The sequence below is a fragment of the Ailuropoda melanoleuca genome, chromosome X (assembly GCF_002007445.2).
Source record: "Ailuropoda melanoleuca isolate Jingjing chromosome X, ASM200744v2, whole genome shotgun sequence".
NCBI lineage: Eukaryota > Metazoa > Chordata > Mammalia > Carnivora > Ursidae > Ailuropoda > Ailuropoda melanoleuca.
This window is the reverse complement of record NC_048238.1, coordinates 76,826,983-76,849,743: the sequence shown is the minus strand read 5'-3', so window position 1 is coordinate 76,849,743 and position 22,761 is coordinate 76,826,983. Positions and strand designations below refer to the sequence as shown.

The following is a 22,761-nucleotide window of genomic DNA, read 5'->3' as shown; positions in this document are numbered from 1 at the left end:
CGTCTTTTTCTGCTTGACTTATTTCCACTTAGCATAATCCCCTCCATGTCAGTGCAAATGGTGGGTATTCATCCTTCCTGATGGCTGAGTAATATTCCATTGTATATATGAATCACATCTTCTTTATCCATTCGTCTGTTGAAGGGCATCTTGGCTCCTTCCACAGTTTGGCTATTGAGGACCTTGCTGCTATGAGCATTGGGGTGCATGTGCCCCTTCTTTTCACTGTCTGTATCTTTGGGGTAAATACTTAGTAGTGCAACTGCTGGGTCGTAGGGCAGCTCTATTTTTAATGTCTTGAGGAACCTCCATACTTTTTTCCAAAGTGGCTGCATCAATTTGCATTCCCACCAACAGTGTAAGAGGGTTCCTCTTTCTCCACATCCTCTCCAACATCTGTTGTTTCCTGCCTTGTTAATTTTTGTCATTCTAACTGGTGTAAGGTGGTATCTTGATGTGGTTTTGATTTGAATTTCCGTGATGGCTAATGATGTTGAACATTTTTTCATGTGTCTGTTAGCCATTCGTACGTTGTCTTTGGAGAAGTGTCCATTCATGTCTTCTGCCCATTTTTTAACTTGATTGTTTTTTGGGTGTTGAGTTTGAGTTCTTTATAGATCTTAGATACCAGCCCTTTATCTGTAATGTCATTTGCAAATATCCTCTCCCATTCTGTGCGTTGCCTCTTTGTTTTGTTGACTGTTTCCTTTGCTGTGCAGAAGCTTTTTATCTTGATGAAGTCCCAAAAGTTCATTTTTTGCTTTTGTTTCCCTTGTCTTTGCGGACATGTCTTGAAAGAAGTTGCTATGGCTGATGTCGAAGAGGTTACTGCCTATGTTCTCCTCTGGATTTTGATGCATTCCTGTCTGACATTGAGGTCTTTCATTCATTTAGAGTTTATCTTTGTGTATAGTGTAAGAGAATGGTCGAGTTTCATTCTTCTGTACATAGCTGTCCAATTTTCCCAGCATCATTTATTGAAGAGACTGTCTTTTTTCAAAACATGGGATGTTTTTTCTGCTTTGTTGAAGATTAGTTGACCATAGAGTTGAGGGTCCATATCTGGGCTCTCTATTCTGTTTCATTGACCTATGTGTCTGTTTTTGTGCCAGTACCATGCTGTCTTGGTGATCACAGCTTTGTAATATAGCTTGAAATCAGGCAATGTGACGTCCCCAGCTTTGTTTTTCTCTTTCAACATTTCCTTGGCGATTCGGGGTCTTTTCTGGTTCCATACAAATTTAAGGATTGTTTGTTCCAGCTCATTGGTATTTTGATCGGGATGGCATTGAAAGTATAGATTGCTCTGGGTAGCATAGACATTTTAACAATGTTTATTTTTCTGATCCATGAGCGTGGGATGTTTTTACATCTTTTTGTATCTTCTTTAATTTCTTTCATACGTGTTCTGTAGTTTCTAGAGTATAGATCATTTACCTCTTTGGTTAGGTTTATTCCAAGGTATCTTACGGTTTTTTGGTGCTATTGTAAATGGAATCGATTCCCTAATTTCTCTTCCTACAGTTACATTGTTAGTGTGTAGAAAAGCAACTTATATCTGTGCATTGATTTTGTATCCTGCCACATTGCTGAATTGCTGTATGAGCTCTAGTAATTTAAGGGTGAAGTCTTTGGGTTTTCCACATAAAGTATCATGTCATCTGTGAAGAGAGTTTTACTTCTTTGCCAGTTTGAATATCTTTTATTTCTTTTTGTTGTCTGATTGCTGATGCTAAGACTTCTAGTACTATGTTGAACAATAGTGGCGAGAGTGGGCATCTGAGAGCTTTTCCTCATTGAAAATGATATTCGCTGTGGGCTTTTCATAGACGGTTTTTATGAAATTGAGGAACGTTCCCTCTATCCCTACACTCTGAAGAGTTTTAATCAGGAAAGGATGCTGTATTTTGTCAAATGCTTTTTCTGCATCAGTTGAAAGGATCATATGGTTCTTGTCTCTTCTGTTATTAATGTGTTCTATCACATTGATTGATTTGTAAATGTTGAACTTGAATCCCAGGAATAAATCCCACCTGGTCGTGATGGATAATCCTTTTAATGTACTGTTGGATCCTGTTGGCTAGAATCTCATTGAGAATTTTGGCATCCATATTCATCAGGGATATTAGTCTGTAATTCTCATTTTTGATGGGGTCTTGGCCTGGTTATGGGATCAAGGTAATGCTGGCCTCAGAGAATGAGTTTGGAAGTTTTCCTTCTGTTTCTATTTTTTGAAACAGCATCAGGAGAATAGGTATTCTTTCTTTTTTAAATGTTTGGTAGAATTCCCCTGGGAATCCATCAGGCCCAGGACTCTTGTTTTTTGGGGTTTTTTCCAGGACTCTTGTTTTTTGGGAGGTTTTTGATCACTGCTTCAATTTTGTTACTGGTTATTGGTTTATTCAGATTATCAATTTCTTCCTGTTTCAGTCTTGGTAGTTTGTGGGTTTCCAGGAAGGCATCCATTTCTTCCAGGTTGCTTAATTTATTGGCATATAGTTGCCAATAATAATTTCTAATAATTGTTTCTATTTCCTTAGTGTTAGTCGTGATTTCTCCCCTTTCATTCATTATTTTATTAATTTAGGTCCTTTCTCTTTTCTTTTGGATTCTTTATGATTTCTCTTCTCCTGCCTGGCTTAGGTTTTATTTGTTGTTCTTTCTCCAGGTACTTAGGGTGTAAAGTTAGCTTACTTTTAAAAAAATGTATTTGTGCTGACATATATTGTACTTACTAATGCCAGTCAGTTGTTTTTTTTTGTTTGTTTGTTTTTTGGGGCTTTTTTTTGAGAGAGAGAGAGACAGTGTGTGAGCATGCGAGCAGGGAGGTTGGTGGGGAGGTGCGGGAGGGGGGAGAGAGAATCAATCCCAAGCAGGCTCCACACTTAGCATGGAGCCCAACGTGGGGCTCGATTTCATGACCCTGAGATCATGACCTGAGCTGAAATCAAGAGTTGGCTGCTTAACCGACTGAGCCCCCCAGGCACCCTGCCAGTCATAGTTCTAAACACTTCATCGACATGAACTCAATTACTCCCATGATGACCCTGTGTGGTGAGTACAATGAGTATTTCCATTTTATGGGTGATGAAACTGAGATGGAGAGAGGTTAACAGCCTTGTCCAAGGTTATGTAGCTAGTGAGTCCAGACTCCAGGCTCTTCCCCACTTAACTGTGCCGCTAAAAAGAATGGCTCCCTGTTGCCAGGAATACACATCAATCCCCTGCCTCAGACAGTTAAGGCCTTCCACGCTGTAGCTCCGACTTCCCTTTCTAGGCCCGCATTCTTCCATTCACGCACCTCAGGATCCACTCCCAGTGTCCCAGTGCTCTCTTACGTTTGTGCCTTCGCTCTCCACCCTCAAGATTTCTCCAACTAAAGTGCACTTCAGAATCACTTGGAGAACTTTCAGAGCCTCAGAAAACGATTGCAAGATTGTGATTCGATGGCTTTGGGGTGGAGTCCCGGGATGTGCATGTTGGCAGGCCCCATTGTCCACTCAGAGGCAGGTGGTCCGTAGACTCTGCTTTGAGAACCCATTCCTGAGACAGTGCAGATGACTGGAGGCAGCCCCAAACAATGGTTTCCGTTTGAGTTTAGGGCACTTACATTGAGCATATTAAAAGTCTGAAACCTGAAAGCAATAGAAAAGTGACAGATGTCCCTCTGTCAGAGCATCTACTTCCAACCATACGGCAACTAACTTTGGGGTGAATGAGTGACAGCCATTTCATGATAAGGAACTGGGAGGTCAAGGGAACAAAATGGCTGCCTAGGTAGGAACTGTACATGTACAGCAAGCTCTTAGAGGAGGGGACGTTGCCTCTTTCTGGAAAAATCCTTTCCTTTCCATCTCTGCCTGTGGAAATCCTACAGGGTTCTCAAGACGTAACTCAAACACGGCGTCCTCAGATTCTGACGCTGGCAGTCCTCTAGTCACATTATGAGAACTACTAGATGGAAGGCCTTTCTCTCTTCTCTGCCTTCCCACTGCCATCCCTCATTTCTCCACCCTGAATTCCTGCTTCTCCTGCTTATCCAAAGGCCAGCCCAGCTGCCACCTCCTCCATGAAGCATTTTGTTTTTTAAACCCTGTAAGTTAGGAGTAAATCTCCCTCCTTTCTGAGACTCCTCAGCCCTTACTGGGTGCGCTCCAGTAGCATTAATCACTTTGTTGCTTTTTGGTTTTTATTCTGTGTTCTGATGTCTTATCCTCCTTACCAATTCTGAGCTCTTTAAGGCAGGAGCTATTTCTGGTTCGTCTTTTTTTCCCCTCCCTGCTCTAGGTACAGAGTAGGTGCTCCTTGGATGAGTGCACACTAGCTTGGAAATACTGCCAAAGTTATAGTTTGAATGAGATGCAACTAACGTATCACTGTCCTCTGCCTCTGAATTACTGATGGACGGTGGTAAGGGTGGTGCTGGCTATACACTGGTTCACGGTCAGTAGGAAATTACCTGGTGTCATTTCTGATCCCCAGGTTGTTTTCCCTCCCCCATTGCACTTCAAGACACTATAAGTAGTATTTCTTTTAGGAGAAAATGACCTTGGGGCACTTGGGTGGTTCAGTGGGTTAAGCATCTGCCTTCAGCTCAGGTCATGATCCCAGGATCCTGGGATCAAGTTCCACATCGGGCTCCCTGCTCAGCGGAGAGCCTGCTTCTCCCTCTCCCTCTCCTTCTGCCTGCTACTCCCCCTGCTTGTGCTCTCTCTCTCTCTGTCAAATAAGTAAATAAAATCTAAGAAAGAAAAAAAGAAAGAAAGAACCTTTGTTGTGAGTACCTCACAAGTCAGTGTGGATTTAGTCACAGCTTGGTTTGGTTTGTGCTCTAAGAAGACCCTGGATCTTTCTCTCCTGCTTTCTCACAGTGCATGTGTCTGTACATCAGTACAGCTATGACATTTAAGCCAGAAAAGACGGGTATTTTGTTCCTCATCTCCCTACCCACCTTTGCCCCAACTTCATTTGAGTCTGCTCTGAAGGGAAGAGAGTCCGTACGGAGCAGAGCTGTGCACAGGGTTGCTCACATAACCCGCCAGTTGCTATAATCCAGTTGTCAGGCTGAGATTGTTTTGTTTGGGGAAAAGGATGTGGTGAGAAATGTAAACTGAAGAACAACTCATAAGAAAAAGGAAACTGCCCAAAGACATGTTATTGCCTCTGAGAGACGGTGTGGGGCAGCGGACATAGGGTCGGAAGCTAGAAGGACTCAGATCTGATGTTACGGAGCTTCTGACTACTCGTGATGTTACCTTGGGTGAGCTCTTGCCCCCACAGAACCTCTTTTTTTTTTCATCTCTGAAAATGGAGATTATAATACCTATCCCCCATGGAAAGGTTGTAAAAATTAACCGAGATGACGTGGAGAGCTAGGGGAAAGCCTTATGCAGTTCTTGCTTCATATGAGGCAATTATTATATTTCATATAATAGTGTTGTATTTAGTAGCCCAGGGTTAAGTACGATTGCACCCTCTCCTCTATGTCTGATAGTCTTGCCTTTTTTCTTTATTTAATTGCCACAAATAGAACGTCATTTCTAGTCCCTCTTGTGGTAACAGATCCTGGGACTCACCATCTTCTCGACACTACTCTTGTCACAATTTAAATGTCTTTCCTTTTATCATGTCCTCAAAAGCAACACATAAAAGCGAGCTCTGACTGATCATGCACTTTCCCTTCACACACCTGCCAACTCGCCAAGTCCTTTCTCCGCCATGTCTCCTCCAGCCTAAATAAACCCTTCTCTTTCATCTTTCCCTACGAAGGCTCTGTCCTCCACTTTCATAAAATGGATGCTTTTCTCTCTGCCTCTAATTTCTTTACATCTTTCAGTTGTGTAGAATGTGATTGAATCTCCTTTGAAGTTCTAATTTTGGAGCACCTCGTTATTTTTTTTTCTGCCGAAACGATGTTTTTACAAAGGTCTATCTCGCATAAGCATATTACTCATACAGCAGGGAATGCAGACACACTTCTCCCCTATGCTGACCACCCTAATTGCAGGCAAAATACTGCTGAAGAAATAACCTTTTGAGTGCTGAACTTGCAGACGTTCATATAAAGGGCCCCATTGAAACAGGCTCTCTGCACCGTCCCCAGACACGGGTGCGTGCCTGTCTTCCCAGGTCACATGGCAATCTTAGCCACGGACTGGATCTCATCCCCAGCCTCAGGGATTTAGACCTGTCTTCGAGGCTGGGATGGTCAGGGGGCATGTCATTGCTGGCACTTTGGCAAACCTCATCTGGACTGGAAGTGGCGTGCAAACAGCCACTGGAACCTGAAGGGAAACTTGATCAGAAGAAAAATCTCGTACAACCGCTGCATTCTGGGCAGGCAGGCCTCAAACCCAAACCTACCCCCAGCTTCCCTCTACCGCTTATCGTTTCTGCTTCCTGTCTCCCGCCTATCTTGCCAAAGCAAAGCGGAAGGCTATGTACTTGGACTCTAGACGAGGGAGAGGTTTTGGGGGTAGGCTCTTGGCTGTATTGAGAGCCAAACCTGCGTAGACAATGTACATATGCGACACTTACTCTGTGCCAGGCAGTGGTCTAAGCACTTACGTGCATAGTACCTCACTTAATCCTCTCAACAAAGTTAGAACGATTATTAGCCCCATTTTACGGATGAGGAGACTGAGCAGGGAAGTTAATGCAATTGGCCCAAGGATACTTGGCAGTAAGTGGCGGGACTAGAATTTGAACCTTGTCAGCCTGGCTCTAGAGTCCCAAGCCTTACACTCCCTGGTGGGAGCCATTCATGCAAGCATGACAAGGGACCTGTCCTAGTGCAAGGGAGTAGAGGAGGAGAGAGAATGTGGGTGACACGTTGGCACAGGCAGATAATCCTAGAAGAGTAACCACACTGCCCAGCTCTTCCCGTCATGGCCTCAACCTAGCCACTCGCAACCACAGGGGAATACCTTTGTTCCACCACTCTCTCTTTATAGGCTGAAAGAATGGAAATGTCTACCTTCTTTCCCCCGGCAGACATTTCTGGAGCAACCACCAAGCACCTAGCGCCGTGCTGGTGGTGGAGATACAGTGGTGAACAAAACGAACAAGGGGTCTGCCCTCGCGGAGTGTAGTGGGGAAGACACATTTATCAAATAATGACGCAAGTAGATACAAAATGGCAACTGTGCCACGTTCTACAAGGAAAGAGGCTGGAAAAGCCAGTAATGAAGAGGGGTCGACCTCATGAGGGAGGTGAACATAGACTCCTAGGACTGTCTCTCCAGCCTCAACGCACACCACGTTCCTCTTGGCTCCCAGCACCCCCAGGGCAAGGAAGGAGGCACACAAGTTAGGGACATAGCTAATGGCAGTCTTACACTCCCAGGATCCCTGACTTCTGATCTCCCCTTGAAACTGGCCACCTCGGGCTGTAGGAGTATCTGTAACTGTTCTTCCGCCATTGTACATGTGCGTACTACTCTAGACCAGGCTTCTCTTCTTATGGAACTACTTGATCGTGCTGGTCAGTGCCTCGCAGGTCTTACCACATTATCCAATGTCTTCAGATTGTTTTTAAAGGCTCTCTATAAAGCAAGCTGACCCTTCCTTAAGCTACTACTCATCCTCGTTTCTCTGACACCAACCCACACGCACCTTCTACTCCAGGCTGTCTGCTCTCTTTGTCCAAAAATATGCCACGTTCCTTCCCACTTTCACTCCTGTTATGTGCCTCTCTTAGCTCTTACTCCCCACAAGCTTGGAATAGCTTCCCTCTTCTGTTCTACGGATTACGATCCTACCCATCTTTCAAGAGCCCAACCTGAGTTGCACCCCTTCTAAAGAACCCAACATAATTCTAGTCCTCCTTGAGCTCCTTCTTGGACCACTTTCAGGGCTTAGTCTGGCTTATAGAGTCTAGCATTTAACATATTTTCTTGTACTGTTCATCGTTTCACGGGTCTTGACTCCTTAACTGGGAAAGGAACACCTTCTTCCTCTGTGTCCCCTAGCATAGAATCAAGCGTATCTTGTGGATTTATTAAAAAAAAAAAAAGCTGCAGCTATGAAAAGCTCTTGACAGCACTCCACACGCAGTCCTAGCTAGGGAGGCAGGAGAGTTGACTGAACTCCCAAAGTACTCAACCCAAGCTCATTTAGCCAACACATTTGCCAAGACCCAAAGGAGAAAATTGAATATCGTATGAAATTGATCTATTTCTATGAACTTCCACAAGGTAACTGAAAACTGGAAGCAACTGTTTAAAAGCAGTTTCTCAGTACTCAAGACAAGTGCCATTTTACCTAAGACTCTTGATTTCTCTTTCCAATAAAACAGCAAAATTACACCCAAGATGGATCTTGGCTGCAACTCAGAGATCTTGAGGGAAGTGATTCACAAGGTAGTTCATTTTTTTTTAACATCATAAAATCTACCCAAGTTTTCAAAGTTCTCAAAATCAAACAAAACCGGAGAAAATAACAGCACCTCCAACTCTAGATGCTTGCCTATCAGTCTAGCATTGATTTTGGTTTTGTCCACATTTTCTGCAGAAACACTACCACTGCTGGGTCATAATGATAGGGAAGGAAACATCGTTAATGAGACACACTTCTTAAAAAAAAAATGAACTCCATAGTTTATGGTTTTTGAGTTGACTCTTGTTTTTTGGGAGGTTTTTGATCACTGCTTCAATTTCCTCGCTGGTTTTTGGTCTATTCAGATTGTCAAAATGTGCTGAAACACTCTGATCTTTTCAGAGTGACAGAAGAGTCTGACCACCATTAGTAAGCCCTGGTCTCAGGTGAACCATTCATGTTCATGAAGATGGAACCATAGAGAGCTATCCTACCTTTGGCTTTCCTCTCTTCTTCTAAAGCCCCACCAGAAGCTTTCTTTTTCCATGAAAACTTTCCAGCTTGCTTTTGTTCTCTCTCCATCCCCTGTGCTCAGAATTCATCTTCACGTGTGTGCTGACACTCCCACCCCTCTGTGGCCATCATGTTCCTTCTTGACATATCTCTTATGTCTAGAATATTTCTTCTTAGAAAGCCCTTCAGACTGCCAATGAGACTGCATTGACTTTCCTACTGAGTTTAACAAATGAGTAGCCCTGATTCCTAATTGGCCATGTGGAGAAAATGCCCACATCCTGCTCTGGGATTGGACAGGTTTTCATGTGTATAGGTGTCTGGTTCTACAATAGAAATAAGGAATTCCCAGCGAACCATGTCAGAGCAAATATTTCTTCACAGGTTAAAGCCACTCTTTCTTCAGCCTTGTCCTTCTGACTAGTCCAAGGGATGCCACGACTGCCCAGAAACACACCACCGCCTGTGTCCATTATTCTCATTGGAATGGTCTTCATGAGCCTAAACCCTGGTATTTCTAGAATTGGTCTGATTTGTCGGCTGGCAGCATAAACAGAGGCAAAAGAAACGTGAATAAGAGGAGCAATGTCAGGCAGGGGAAGTCCTATTTGAATATTACCTACGTTACAACTATAAGAACTTACCAAGTCCAAGTCTGCATAGCCCAGGCAAAGCGGACAGTGGATACCAGGATCCAGTTACTCAGGCAAATTGCTGGAATGACTACATCCACTTACACCTTGGCTTTAGACATTAAAACCAGCCTCATGTCCCTGACTCTTGCCAGACATCCCAGTCCTTTTTGGATGTCTGGCCAGGGAGCTAATGTGGTATTTGTGGATCAAAGGACCTTGAACTGACTGCTTTCCATTCATTCCCAGGTTGACCAGCAGTAAACATTGCGAGATCTCTGAGCTTTCCTTCTCCATCGCTTGTTATTTTCTGTGTATGGATGTGGGCGCTCAGGACTCTTTATCTGGGTACTTGGACTTTGATCACTGCACGTTAGGACTATAAAATTGCACTCTCTCCCAATGAAGCAGATATCTGTCCTCTTCAGCCTCATTTTAAGCCAGGAGAGAATAAGGGATTTCATTAAAACTCAAACGCCTCTTTGACAAAGAGGAAAATAAGGAGACGGCTAGCGTAATGATGAGAGAATCTCAGCCAGTTCAGAAGGAATGAGCTGAAAGCATCCCTGTGGCCATTTTTTTTTCCACATCCAGGATCCTGGCTTTCAAAATGGAATCATTTCGAAATGAAAGGATTCCCTTTCCTACGTGCAGGCATAAATGTTTTTCTTACTGCTAGGCTTCGTTTGTTTGTTTAATCCAGAGCCTTTCCTTGTTAGATACCTCGCACGCTCATGGGAGTCCTTAGGTTGGGTTTTCCCCAGGGGTAAGCTACTCTTGAGGATAAGGAGGAAGAAGCGGAGGGAAAGGATGGGAAGAAGAAGGAGGACAACACTTGGTGGGCCAGGCCCTGTTCTAAGCTCTTGGCGCACACTAATCCATTTCATCCCCACCACCCTCTGGGCTAGGTTGTATCGTCTCCATTTAGCAAAAGGAAACTGAAACTCAGAGAGGTTCATCACTTGCCCAAAGTCACACAGGCAAGAAGGAGCAGAGCCAGGATTTGGACCCAGGCTGTCTGGCTGGCGTGGGCTGTTCTCTTAGCCATGACTGCTCTGTTGCCTCCCAACTTGGGGATGTGGAGCAAATCTGGGGGACTCTGACCTCTGTCCGAGACTCCTGGGAGGAACAGACTTCACGACAACTCTGCTCCCCGGGGCCGGATATGGTAATGCTTCCAGCAGATTTACTGGGACGACCCACAGACCCCATTTCTAACCATCAACTTGGATCCACGCAGCCATTGAAAGAGCAGAGTGTGGGTTGGGGGTACCATCGAGCTAATAGCTTCTCTGTTGCCTCCCCCATGAATCGCTCTCACAAGCACATGCAACTCCCATCACTCTCTTTTCAAAAAGTATGTATTTCTGATTTTTCTGGATAGATGCTTTTGTACTCCTCTTCAGATTTGGCTAGCTACTCTTGGCAGGCGTTCCCCCTGTGTCTTAGTGTTTCTCAAGCGGATAGTTTGTTGAAAATGCTAAGAGCTTGTATTGACAGCCCAAACAATAAAGTCCTTTATTTGACAGTAAAGTATTTTCTAGAAAACATGACTGTCTACAGAACACTGGAGGACTCCTTGCACTACTATATCTCGTTGTTGTTAGCTCAAAGGTCTACCAGCGGGGAATCCTTCTACCCGAGTTCTTCAAAGCTTTGTTCCCATTTCAGCATGCGTGCTCTCTCTCAACAGAATTTATAGAATTAGATGTCTGGCAGAGGACCCCCTGAGTCATCTGCTTCCACTCTGTCTTTCATCTCCAGCTTGGTTATTATCTCCCGGCACTCCAGTGGCCCACCCCAGAACCTGGCACATAGCAGGTGGGGATGGCACGATCGCTTTCTTCCTCTCCACACTCTCCTGATGGCTCACAAAAACCCTTTAACGATTTGCCCCGATTCTGCTGATTTTGACACGTTCCTCTGAAAATATAGAGATCACTTTCCCTTGTCACAGAGATCCCTTCTCCCTCGCCGACCCCGCCCCAGTCTCGGGGCTTCGTTTTCTTTGCTCGTCCCTTACGATTAGAGCAACAGCATATCTTCTCATCCAGACCAAGACACTTTTAAAAGTGAGAGGACCAGGCCTCAGAAAAAGAGGCATGAAACCGGGTTTTCCCAGATTCATCGGGACGTACGGGACACGCTCTTTATGATGTTGTGTGCGCTTCGGAAGTGGCCACATGCTGGCGTAGGTTTGCTTTCTGAGGCTTATCTTCATGGATATCTAATAATCTTATTGTACGCTTAGTCCTTTTGAGAGGACAGGGTTTACTTCTCTGACCTACTCAAGCTAACCAGAGATTAATGGAAGCAATGGGAGTTATAAACAGTCTGAATTGTAGCCTAGCTTTTGACCATTTTTCAAATGCTTGTTCCCCATTTCTCTTATTACCAGAAAGCCAAGCCATTTTAGCTCCATAGGATACCACTCAGAATATAATTGAGGTTTGAATAAACAACACATGTGGCTTTTAAGGTTAAAAGAATATTGTTTGATATACAGTACACTAGAGTTGTTTTTCATTTTGGTTTTAAAAATTGGTTAAAATTACATCTTGTTGCTTCTCGGAATTAACTAGAATCCATCTGTCTCCATTAGAATCAGTGTTTTTTTGTTTTGTTTTGTTTTTTGTTTTTTGTTTTTAAATAAAACCTTGGCTGAAAAAAAGGATGCTCCTTCTCAGTTAGGATAATTTGTCCAATGTGTCAGGAAAAAAAAGAAAAAGCAACGGAACAGGTTTTAGGACACTGGTGCTAATTTTTTTCTTTGATGCATTTTATCTCTTAGATATATTGTAGATATATCTAAAGTATAGCATCTAAGATGATAAATTGACAGACCTATTATCAGCCCTCCAGACAGATTTGGCCCAGGTCACAGCTGAACAAAATGTGAACGCCGAAGAAGATTCTAATGATTTAACTATGGTTCAAATCATATAGAATGACTCCTTACATAAAGAACATTCCAGCTTAGAGAATGCCATTTCACTGACTTCAAAAGCTCAAAGCCTACCAAAATAATAGTCATTCCTACTTGAGAAGATATGTACAGAAGTAATGGCTCCAATAGTTTGTAACTGACGTGAAATGGTTCTGACTGAGGCGCACATGCCTGCCTGCAAATGCTTAGGGGTTGTGACATGTGCGTCTGAACTTGGGTTACAGGACATTAGGAGTCTGCTCCCATGCCATCTTACCTCTCCACTCACTTAACAGGGACTACCTGTTTTGGGATTCTGCCTGACTCAAAGTATTTCAAGACACCATCTAAAAGCCCTTTCAAGACTCTAGGGTCTAAATGCAATAAATTGAATTTCTCAGAAGGTCATGCTAAGTTAACTTTCCATGTCAGGACCAACCATTAAATCTATGTTTGCAAAGGGCGTTTGGTGAAGAGAGCTCTTCTATCATTTTTCTTTTGTTATTTGTTCTCTTTGGGCTACTTAGATTAGGCTTGAAAACACGTCCTGTAGCTTTTCCATTTTGTTCTGCCATTTGCTGGTGAATCTCTTCTGGTTTCTAGTCTTCTCTTCGGTCCCCTGTTTTCCTCTGGCTCATGACAAAACTTAGACCCACCACTGCCAGCGAAAAGGGGCCAAGTACATTGAAGTTCATCCCTTCTCATTCACTGTCAAGGGCAGTGCCATTTCCCAGCTGTTCAGATTTGCAAGCCTAGCAACCTTTTATTTAAAAAAAAATTTTAAAAAGATTTGCTTATTTACTTTAGAGAGGCGGGGTGAGGGGCAGAAGGAGAGGGAGAGAGAATCCTCAAGCAGACTCCCCTCTAAGCAGGGAGCCTGACAGATGCGGGGCTCGATCCCAGGACCCTGAGATCATGACCTGAGCTGAAATGAGGAGTCAGACATTTAACCAGCTGAGGCACCCAGGCGCCCTCCCACCACCATCACCCATAACATCCTTTTACACTATTTTCTCTTTTGCCATCCTCCTCTGTTATCAGATCTTCCATTGGGGTCTTACCATTTCCTTTTTAACTGAAGTAGTCTGATTTGCCCCTTCTCCATCATTTTAGAGATTCTCAGGGCCTGTCCCATGTTACTACAACACCTCTTGGTTGGCCTCCCTGATTCCAGTTGTTCCCCAGATAGGGGACACTCCATTGCCAGGAGAAGCTGCCATAAATCACCATCTTTTACTGTAGGAACTACTACATAAAAAATGGTTACAGGATAAATGTGAATCCTTCAGCCTCTTTTGGAAGTCTATGCAGTAATCATTCGTCACCCTTATCCTTACCTCCTTACCTCCCTCCCTCCCTCCCTCCCTCCCTCCTTACCTCCTTACCTCCTTCCCCTCTTTACCCACTCCCCCCTTCCTTTCTTTCTCTCCACCATCCCCATTTTTCTTGTTTCACATCTGAACTTTCTTTTCCAGATACACCTTGCTGGCTGTCTCCAGTGTGTTCCTTGCTGTTTCCAAAGCTCTGTTCCTTTGCAAATGCCATTCCTTTCGGTCGAGCTCCCCTCTGCCCACATCACTGTGTTTGTGCTCTGCAATGTCTTCTTCTAAAGACGTGACTGATTCTTCTAGGAAGCTTTCCACGATTATATCTCACTGATCACTTCCCTATTCCCTACCTCCCAAACACATCTTTTTTTAAAAGATTTTATTTACTTGAGAGAGAGTGAGAGAACATGAGGGTGGGGGAGGCTCAGATGGAGAAGCAGACTCCCCACTGAGCGGGAAGCCTGACACAGGGCTCAAACCAGGAAACCCTGGGATCATGATCTGAATGGAAGGCAGATGCTTAACTGACTGAGCCACCCAGGCGCCTCTCTCCCAAGCACATCTTGGCAATTCATAATTTTTTTTTCCGTGAGATGATCTTTAAATCATGAAGGGTTAAAGCCATAACTTCGTTATATATCACTACCTGATAATATTGCTATCAAAGAAATTTCGAGGTCTTTTGCAAGTCCTAAAAGCCAATGATATTACCTAATTTTCCCTCACAGTACTACCACTTCCTTGAACTAGTAACATGGTACTATGTCCAAGTGGGTTTTGAAAGCTCGAGGGATAAATTCAAATAGAAAATTCTTAATGTTGATACTTTTTGATATTTCCCGTTACCCTGTGAAATACATGGTTTAATTGATACCGAGAGCAAGACCAAGCTCTTCCGATCAACTCACTTGGTCATCGATAAGATAAGATAATATCCATGGAAATTGTCCTATGGTTTGTTAATCAGCGGAGGAATATCCCTGTCTGTGGTGTGTTGTTCTCAAGGCTAAGTAAGATCTTCCTCCCAAAAGCAGTTACTCTGGCAGTAAGGAATGATAAGTGTTCACTGTTCAGAGAATGGACACACAGGCCCAGAAGAAGGTGTCTGAGGCCAAAACAGAGGAGTACATCTTGGGGTATCAGTTACGTAAACATTCCAGCCACCACAAGTTTTACCTTAACTTTCAGACCAGGTCATAACTTCTCAGAGACATAAGGGTGAATTTAACAAATTCTGACAGACCAAATCCTCGAAACTCTCATTTTGGAAGGGTAGTTTAAACACAAGTTAAGTACGACCTGCAAAATACTTAACTGTCACTGGAATAAAATAAGCAAAAGTGAGGCTGATGGCTATATTACAGTGGAAAGTAATTATTTTCCCTTTTATTTCCCAAATTTTGTACAATGTGAATGGATGCACTCTTTTAAAAAGTGGCAACTTTCTTCAGAGTTGTTTTGAAAAATGGGGCAGACCCAGAGAGAAATCTTTCAGGGTCACTTTATGATGGACAGCCATTTTGGGGGGGGTGGAGGGAGAGAGAAACAGAGACAGAGGGAGATGGGGGGAGGGGCAGAGAAAATATTAAGCAGACTTTATACCCCACGTGAAGCCTGATGCAGGGCTCGATCTCACGACCCTGAGATCATGACCCGAGCCAAAATCGATAGTCTAGACACCCAAATGACTGAGCCACTCAGGTGCCCGGAAAGATAGCCATCTTAACAAGAGTTAAAATGGCTGGAGAAGTTTGGGATCATAGAACCAGAAATGTGGCTAGGTCACAAGGGTGACGGTTTTCTCTTCTATGTATGTATGACTTTCTTTATTTTGTAATAAACAGGGGATGGAGAATTGTCGTGGGAACATTCTGATGGTGATATCTTCCGGCAACCTGCCAACAGAGAAGCAGTAAGTGTGAAGAGCTCAAATAATTCAACCCTCCACCGCACCATGCCAAACTTTCCTCTCTCCATGGCTGTTATCCCAGTAACTCCATAAAAGGGCCCATTTCTAACACCATTGATCTTTCCCTTTTCTTAGAAAATTAAATGGCATTATCACCAACCTCTAATCATTTAAGTACACTGTGTAATTGGTAACTCGGGCCAGGACATGAGCACAAAGCAATCACAGCCCCAGCCCTTAGGTACCCCCCATCTAGATTAGAAGTTGGAAGCCTTTCAGGATGCCTTGCCAAATCTTTGTCTTCTGGTAGGAAAGCAGGTCACTACCTCTGTCCTCGGTAGTAAGGACCTTCGGTGGGACTGTAAGGTAGGTCCATCCATCCTTCTGGCAGAGATACAGTGGACATGTATCCATAAAGCCTTTTCTAAGCCTTAGGCTCTCAGTCATACAGCTGTAAGAGAGAAAAGGTAGCAGGCCACATACTCCTTCCCCACCCTGCAGTATCTCATTTTCATTCTCAGCACTAACCTCATAGAAAGCCTCTCTGTGTAGCAACAGCATCTCTTATCCCTGTATATTTCGAAGTAATTGACAAAGTGTCATCCCTCTCTCAAAAACGTTTGTCGAAGTACAGCCATACCTCAAACTTCTTAAAATCTGAAAAGGAGATGTTCCAGTTCAGGGAATCTACCAATTGAAGGATTTATGAAAGTGTACAAGATGTACAAAGGCGTTCATGGTACATACATGGACATTCATTGGACCCCTGTACAAAAAAGTGTATGGGGCAGTCAATGCAGCATTGTTTTCCTAAGAACAAAACAAATGGAAGGAACCCAAATGTAAGCAATGGGGGCTTGGTTGAACACACCCAATCTGTGGGACACGGTGCTGTTGTTAAAAAGAATCCAGGATGTCGAAGGGTATGCGAGTGGAGGGATCCCCAAGATATATTATGTAAACAAAGCAAGGTGCAGGATACAACTTCTACTCTCATTTCCTTATGTAAAAATTGTGTGTGTGTGCATGAATGTGAATGCATATGGAAAGATCTGGAAGGTCATATACCAACATGTTATAAGTGGTGATCTCGGAGGGGTGGAAGTGGGCAAGGGGAAAGGGAGAGCGTGATTTTTTTACTCTATCTGTTCTGTATCATTGGATGGGGATTCAGGACGGCACCTGTCATGATGAGTGCCAGGTGCTATATGGAAGTGTCAAATCACTCCACTGTACACCTGAAACTCATACTGCACTGTAGGTTCGCTCACTGGAATTTAAATAAAAACGTAAAAAAAAATTAAGAAGATTTTCTCCATCTAGCTCTATTTACTTTATAGGAAGTGAGATTCCTTCCAGATCCTGACAGACGATGCCAATCTCTGTCTTCTGTGTTGTGAATTTCCTCTTTGTCCGCCCTCATCTTTTATTGTGGTAGGATGTTGAGAATGACTAAATTTGTGGCCATCAACCATATGCCATTCTCACCGAATTTGGGTCTCAGACACCGTAAGTGAGGTGTCTTGGCCCCCAACGCTAAGCGTTGTGGCTGGTTCTGCGGTCCTGCCGGTAAGGCCATCAATTCGCCTTTCTTCTTGATTTCATTTTATGCTGCCTCCAACTCTACCCTTGTCTTTCAGTCTCATCCTTCTTCTGAAACTGCTGGCGATGGGGCTGAACTTAATCCTGTACTTCCTTTAGCAAAAGAGGTGAGGCACAGAATGCAGGGCCTTGAAATAGTTATTGATTTTCAAAGGAGCTCAAGACCTATCTTTAGAAACAAACATTTGGGCCCAGTAGGCCAAAATGTCCAGATGGTTCCACTTTATTATAAATAAATATTTTCCTTTGTTCCAAAAGGGGTAGATACTGTGGGATGTGAGTTGACGAATAAATAGCATCTGTAGTAATAGAAAAATACATACCCAGCAAATAGTAGGCACCCAAGAAATTCGTGTTGAAGGAATGGGTATGGAAGGTGGGGTGAAATGTGTGTGAGGGGCTTTTCATGAATGTTAATGCACTTTGCGAATTTGTTCCACATCAGAGAGAGATGCTTCAAACTTGTTGCTGGCTCTTGACTGGCCAAAAATGAGAAGGTAGGAGGAGCCCTTCTAATATCCTTTGCAGGCCCAACTTTCTGTATGGGATCAAACACGGCAGGCCTAAAAACACATTGCCAGTCCGGTAGACTGACCTTAATAGAGCGTTCCTTTTCACAGGGAACCGACGAAAACCTCAGTTCAATAGGAATACAGGTGATTGCTTTATTTTGCCAAATGGGTTGAAAACCATCCGTTTGCCAATTTTTATGAAGTGGACAGGAAGGAGAAACAGTGGCTGAATTACAGCTTCTTTGTAAAATCCTAAAATGATTTCTGTTCGGTTTCCAGATAATTTCACATGCACTGGTCCTAGTACCGTGGTGTGTGTGTGTGTGTGTGTGTGTGTGTGTGTGTGTGTGTGTGTTATAGGGAGGGAGAAGTAGATGCAGGGTGGAAAGCCAAAACATGAAAGCAAGCAGAATTTTGTTTTGGATGACAGCCAAACTCTGATTTTGCCCCCAAAAGATTACTCAGAGATTTACCATTAGAAAAGTGAAAGCTTTAGGGATCGAAACAATAGGAAACAGATAGAAACACACGTCTCATTCACATTGTCAGAACAATGGTTTGGGAAGGAAACTGACCCAAGTGTCTCCCAGACAAGGATGGTCCTAGGGGGCCAGTGATGAAGATATAATACACTCACGGCTGTGAGAGTTATGACACATTCTGAAGGCATTTTTATTTTTTTAATTTTTTTAAGATTTTATTTATTTATTTGACAGAGAGAGAGAGAGCACAAGCAGGGGGAGCAGCAGAGGGATGCTGGGTTTGATCTCAGGACCCTGGGATCATGACCTGAGCCGAAGGCAGGCAATTAACCTACTGAGCCACCCAGGCACCCCTCTGAAGACATTTTTTGAATTAACTTTTTATTTTGTGGTAACTTTAGATTCACAGCCATGAAGGCATTTCGAAGGCTTTTCCTGAACTCTCCTGTTTTCCTGTCTCTGCCAATAAAACACTTCCATCTTAGACCTTAGGACAAGTAAGGAAGGAATTCCTGGGGGCCTTTCTACAATAATGGGGATTTTCCAACCACCAGAGAAGAAGTGTGTGAGAACTACCTCCAAAGCCTGAGATAGGGGTGCCTGGCTGGTTCAGTCGGAGGAGCCTGCGACGCTTGATCTTCGGGTCGTGAGTTTGAGCCCCACGTTGGGTGTAGAGATGACTTAAATAAATAAATAGTTTTTTTTAAAAAAAAAAAGCTTGAGAGAGTTATCAATACTTCAAGTCAGGAAATCAAATAATGCCAAAACATTGAGCAGAATAAAACGTAACATAGCTACATGGGCATTTCTACCTGACTAGTCTTGACCTGCTCTCTCAAGTAGGCTGTTCACAGCCGGATTTGAAGATAAGTTCCAGTTTCACTTACGACTCCAAGGCGTTAATGTCTTTTTTTCCCTTGCTGTAAGGTGCAAGGTCAGAATGGTCCCGGTAAGCCTCTTTCATTCCTTAGTTTAGGGGAACAACTCTAAAAGGGCCATTACCCTCAAATCAAAATAACACCTCACCACCCCCACCCCCGGAGTTGTGAACACTGTAGCGGACTTTGCTATCTTAGCAAACTTTTTTAAAAAGATGTATTTATTTATTTATTTGAGGGGGGAGGGGCAGAGGGAGAAACTCTCAAGCAGACCCCCCACTGAGTGCAAAGCACACTGGGAGGCTCACTCCCAAGACCCTGAGTACAGGACCTGAGCCGAAACCAAGAGTTGGACACTTAACCGACTGAGCACCCAGGTGCCCCTATCTTATTTTCTTTGGAGCAGCTTTTAGCCAAATGTTTGCAGCCCACTGAACTTGACCCACACATTTCCTCTCCTGCTTTCTCCTTCCTTTCTTCCTCTTCCTCCTGTTCATCTTCCTCTCTCCTCCTCCCCCCGTCCCCACTCTCCTGCCATCTCCGAAAACTCAATCTTCACTGTCACCCCAAATAAGATCCCCGCTCCTCTCTGGCCTCAGTTTCTCTGTCTGTAAAACAAAAGCCTTAAACAAGATGAGGTTCTGGGGGGCTGATCAAAATCCTTGAGGCTTTTGTGGGGTTTTTTGTTTGCTTTTTGTTTTTTTGGTTTTGAATCTTTTTTTCTGCCCTTACCCTATGTCTGGGGTCTGAGTGCCTGGTACCAAAGAAAACTTTTCACTTTGTTCTCACCCTCATGAATCAGAGAACTTCTTGTACTTGCAGCTCGTCCTGGGTCAAAGACCTTTCCTCTCACAAATTCTAGCCCCGTAAACTCCCTCCCTTTAGCATCATTGGTAAGACACCCATCAGCCAAACTGTGTTCCTTTGGCAAAACTTTGCCAAACTCCAGAAAGGACGGAACAATCTGTAATGGTCTTTGTGGAATGTGAGTGAAAAAGACATATGAGCCATTGTGGGAACGAAAAATATTTGCACTGAGAATCCCATCTGTGTACATGATAATGAATTGATGCAAATTCTTATTTGTGTGAGATTTTCTAGCAATGCACCGGGATAGACTCTTCTTAGATTTAAAGAGTTATGTTCTCTTTCTCTTACTCCGGCTCCTGTTCTCTCTCTCCTTCTCCCACTGATGCCTCCCCCACCCAAGAGAGTAATCATAATTCCCAAAGCTAAATTTGCAACATATGTGTCTATGGAACATAACTGTAATAAATGTTTTATGGGCTGGTGGGGTTAGATCTTATAACTACCTTCCAAGGTCCCCTGCCATTTCTAACACTGAATATGAGAATCTTGCTAATGGCCTGCGAAAGGTTTTTTAGTGGGTCACCCCTCTTTTACCACTAACAGTTGCCCCTAAAACACACTGTTATTTATTTGGCTTTTCGCTTCAGGGTCTAGTCTGCATTCATTCCATCTTCCTCTGCCTTCACGCTCCCTCAGCTCCTGGGAGAGGGGTGGGAAACAGTATGGTGGGTTCATCATGTGTCGATCTTTGGCCAAGAGAGCAATGGTTGCTTCATTTGGACTACAGGACTCTAAGCTTTCATTAGGGACCACGACATTCATTCATTCATTCATTCGACAAGTGTTTAATGAGCCCCTTCTAGATGCTGGCCACTGTTTTGGGTACTGGAGATCTAGCAGTGAGCGCAAAACAAAGCCCTCACCTCTGGCTGACATCCTGGTACTGTCATACACTGTCAGTTATCCTACAAAATGTCTAGGGTACCTGTACTGTGCCCTGTGATCTCAAGCCATTGGCTGCATTGAGAGTCTCAGTACATCTTATCTGGACTACCCTTGGGTCCTATCTCTTCCTATCCAGTTCACCTTATACATGATTAGGGATCAATGCTTGGAAACATAGTTCTGATTATTTCCCTGCTTTAGAAAAATATCCCTCAAAGGCTCCCACACCCTCACCTCTGTCGCCTGCTGAATAAAGTCCTCGCCCTTTATTAGCCTGTCATTTCAAGTGTTCCCTGATCTGGCTGCAACCCACTTTTGGAATGTTGTCCTTTAACTGTTCCCTTTTATGGACTCTATGTTCTCTGCTATACCTTCTCAACTTGGAAATGGCTGCTTAGAATATTCCTCACCAACTCTGCCTGTAGAAAAAGTCTGTCCAGCCTTCATGGCCCAGGTCTCTTTCTCTTCCTACTTTGCACAGCCATTCCTACTTCTCCTGTGGCCTCTGCCCCACTCTGCCTTGTGTCGCAAGCTAGTACCTTAACTCTCACACGTGAGATTCTTGGGAGCATTTATTTCCCTTTTTTTGGCTGTTTGCTGCCTCTGAGGTTTGTCTGTGAAGCTGCCCAGTCTTCTGCAAGGAGAGAGAAATCTCAGTGTGTTGTCAAGGCTGCTCGGTGTGGGTGGACACGTAGTTAATTTAAGATCAGAGCTCAGATCATTGCTAGAAGTTATCACACATCTTCAACGTGTGTGTCAGTCCCTTCCTGCCTTCTCTCTGGTGGCTTTGGGGGACTGAATTTGTCCTTGTCGTCTTACAGAGACATTCCTACCACCGCTCTCACTACGACCCTCCACCAAGCCGGCAGGCTGGAGGTCTGCCCCGCTTTCCTGGGGCTAGAAGCCACCGAGGAGCTCTTATGGATTCCCAGCAAGCATCGGGCACCATCGTGCAGATTGTCATCAACAACAAACACAAGCATGGACAAGGTAAGGGGTGCGCTCCCTCGGTACCATGTCCACAGAGGGACTTTCATGTCCCTCCCCCGCCCCCCCGCCCCCCGGTCTTCTGAGGGCTGGACCTGGAAAGGGCCCTGTGTCCCGTGCACATCAGACAGTCACACGAGCACCGCTTACCATCAAGCCTTCAAGCAAGTGTGGACAAGTGACTTCAAAAGACTGTCAGGACTTCCCTAAACACAGCCCACAGAGCTTCATTTCTATTTTAGGTGTATCTGTCTTTATTTAGGACGAAAGGCAAGAAAGTAGTGAACCTGAGGCAGCCCCCAAGGGTTTTCCGTAGTTGCCCTAGGGGGTCGCAGGTCATGGGGGGACATTCCTGTTCCTTAGATCCTTAAGGGAATGAGAGGTTGTTTGTTTCCAGGTCGGGAACCCGCTATTCACAGGTACTCAAGCGTCAGCCGCTTTTGAAGCTCTTAGCCCCGTACCTTAGAAATAGTGATTCTCATACCTCAGCACACCCAGGATTCTCCCCAGACCTCTTGCTAAAGATACATATTCCGGGCCCCACACTCAGAGATTCTAATTCACATGAGGCGATTATCATTAGAAGTGAGTAATCCAGTAAGAAATCCAGAAACCTCCTGGCCGAGCCCCAGAAGGACTGATCAGGTTAATGGGGACATGAAGCCCACTCGGCCGACCAGCTGGCTGCAGCAGGCACCCACACACGTCTGTGGTCCCCCGGACCTTCCTGCACAGAGTTCCCCGGCCTCCACCCCCACCCCAGAAGCGGGGGTGGGGGGGAGGAGAAATTCAATCAAACAATTGACTGCTTCTTACTTTTTTAGGCATCGTGTCAACCAGCTCTTCAGAGCAAGAGCTCAGCTGGTTCCCTTTTATGAAACCACAAACATGTTTTGTTTCCTTTAAAGGAGAAACAAATCA

At 44.2% G+C, this 22,761-nt stretch overlaps 1 protein-coding gene across 14 annotated transcripts in view; it reads left to right on the top strand.

The window, feature by feature from the left end:
• The window catches only part of CHRDL1 (chordin like 1), a 116,490-nt gene that overhangs the window by 77,139 nt on the left and 16,590 nt on the right, over positions 1-22,761 (top strand). For 7 of the 14 annotated variants that reach the window (XR_004622388.1, XM_034649416.1, XM_034649415.1 and 4 more), the window contains exons 7-9: positions 15,560-15,627; positions 17,265-17,333; positions 21,675-21,843. Coding sequence is in view for 13 of the 14 variants with exons in the window: in XM_034649416.1 (XP_034505307.1) it covers positions 15,560-15,627; positions 17,265-17,333; positions 21,675-21,843 (306 nt within the window). In the remaining variant the exon portion in view is untranslated. The remainder of the gene's footprint in view (positions 1-15,559; positions 15,628-17,264; positions 17,334-21,674; positions 21,844-22,761) is intronic. The other 7 variants (XM_034649419.1, XM_034649417.1, XM_011226364.3 and 4 more) reach the window with 1 other exon arrangement.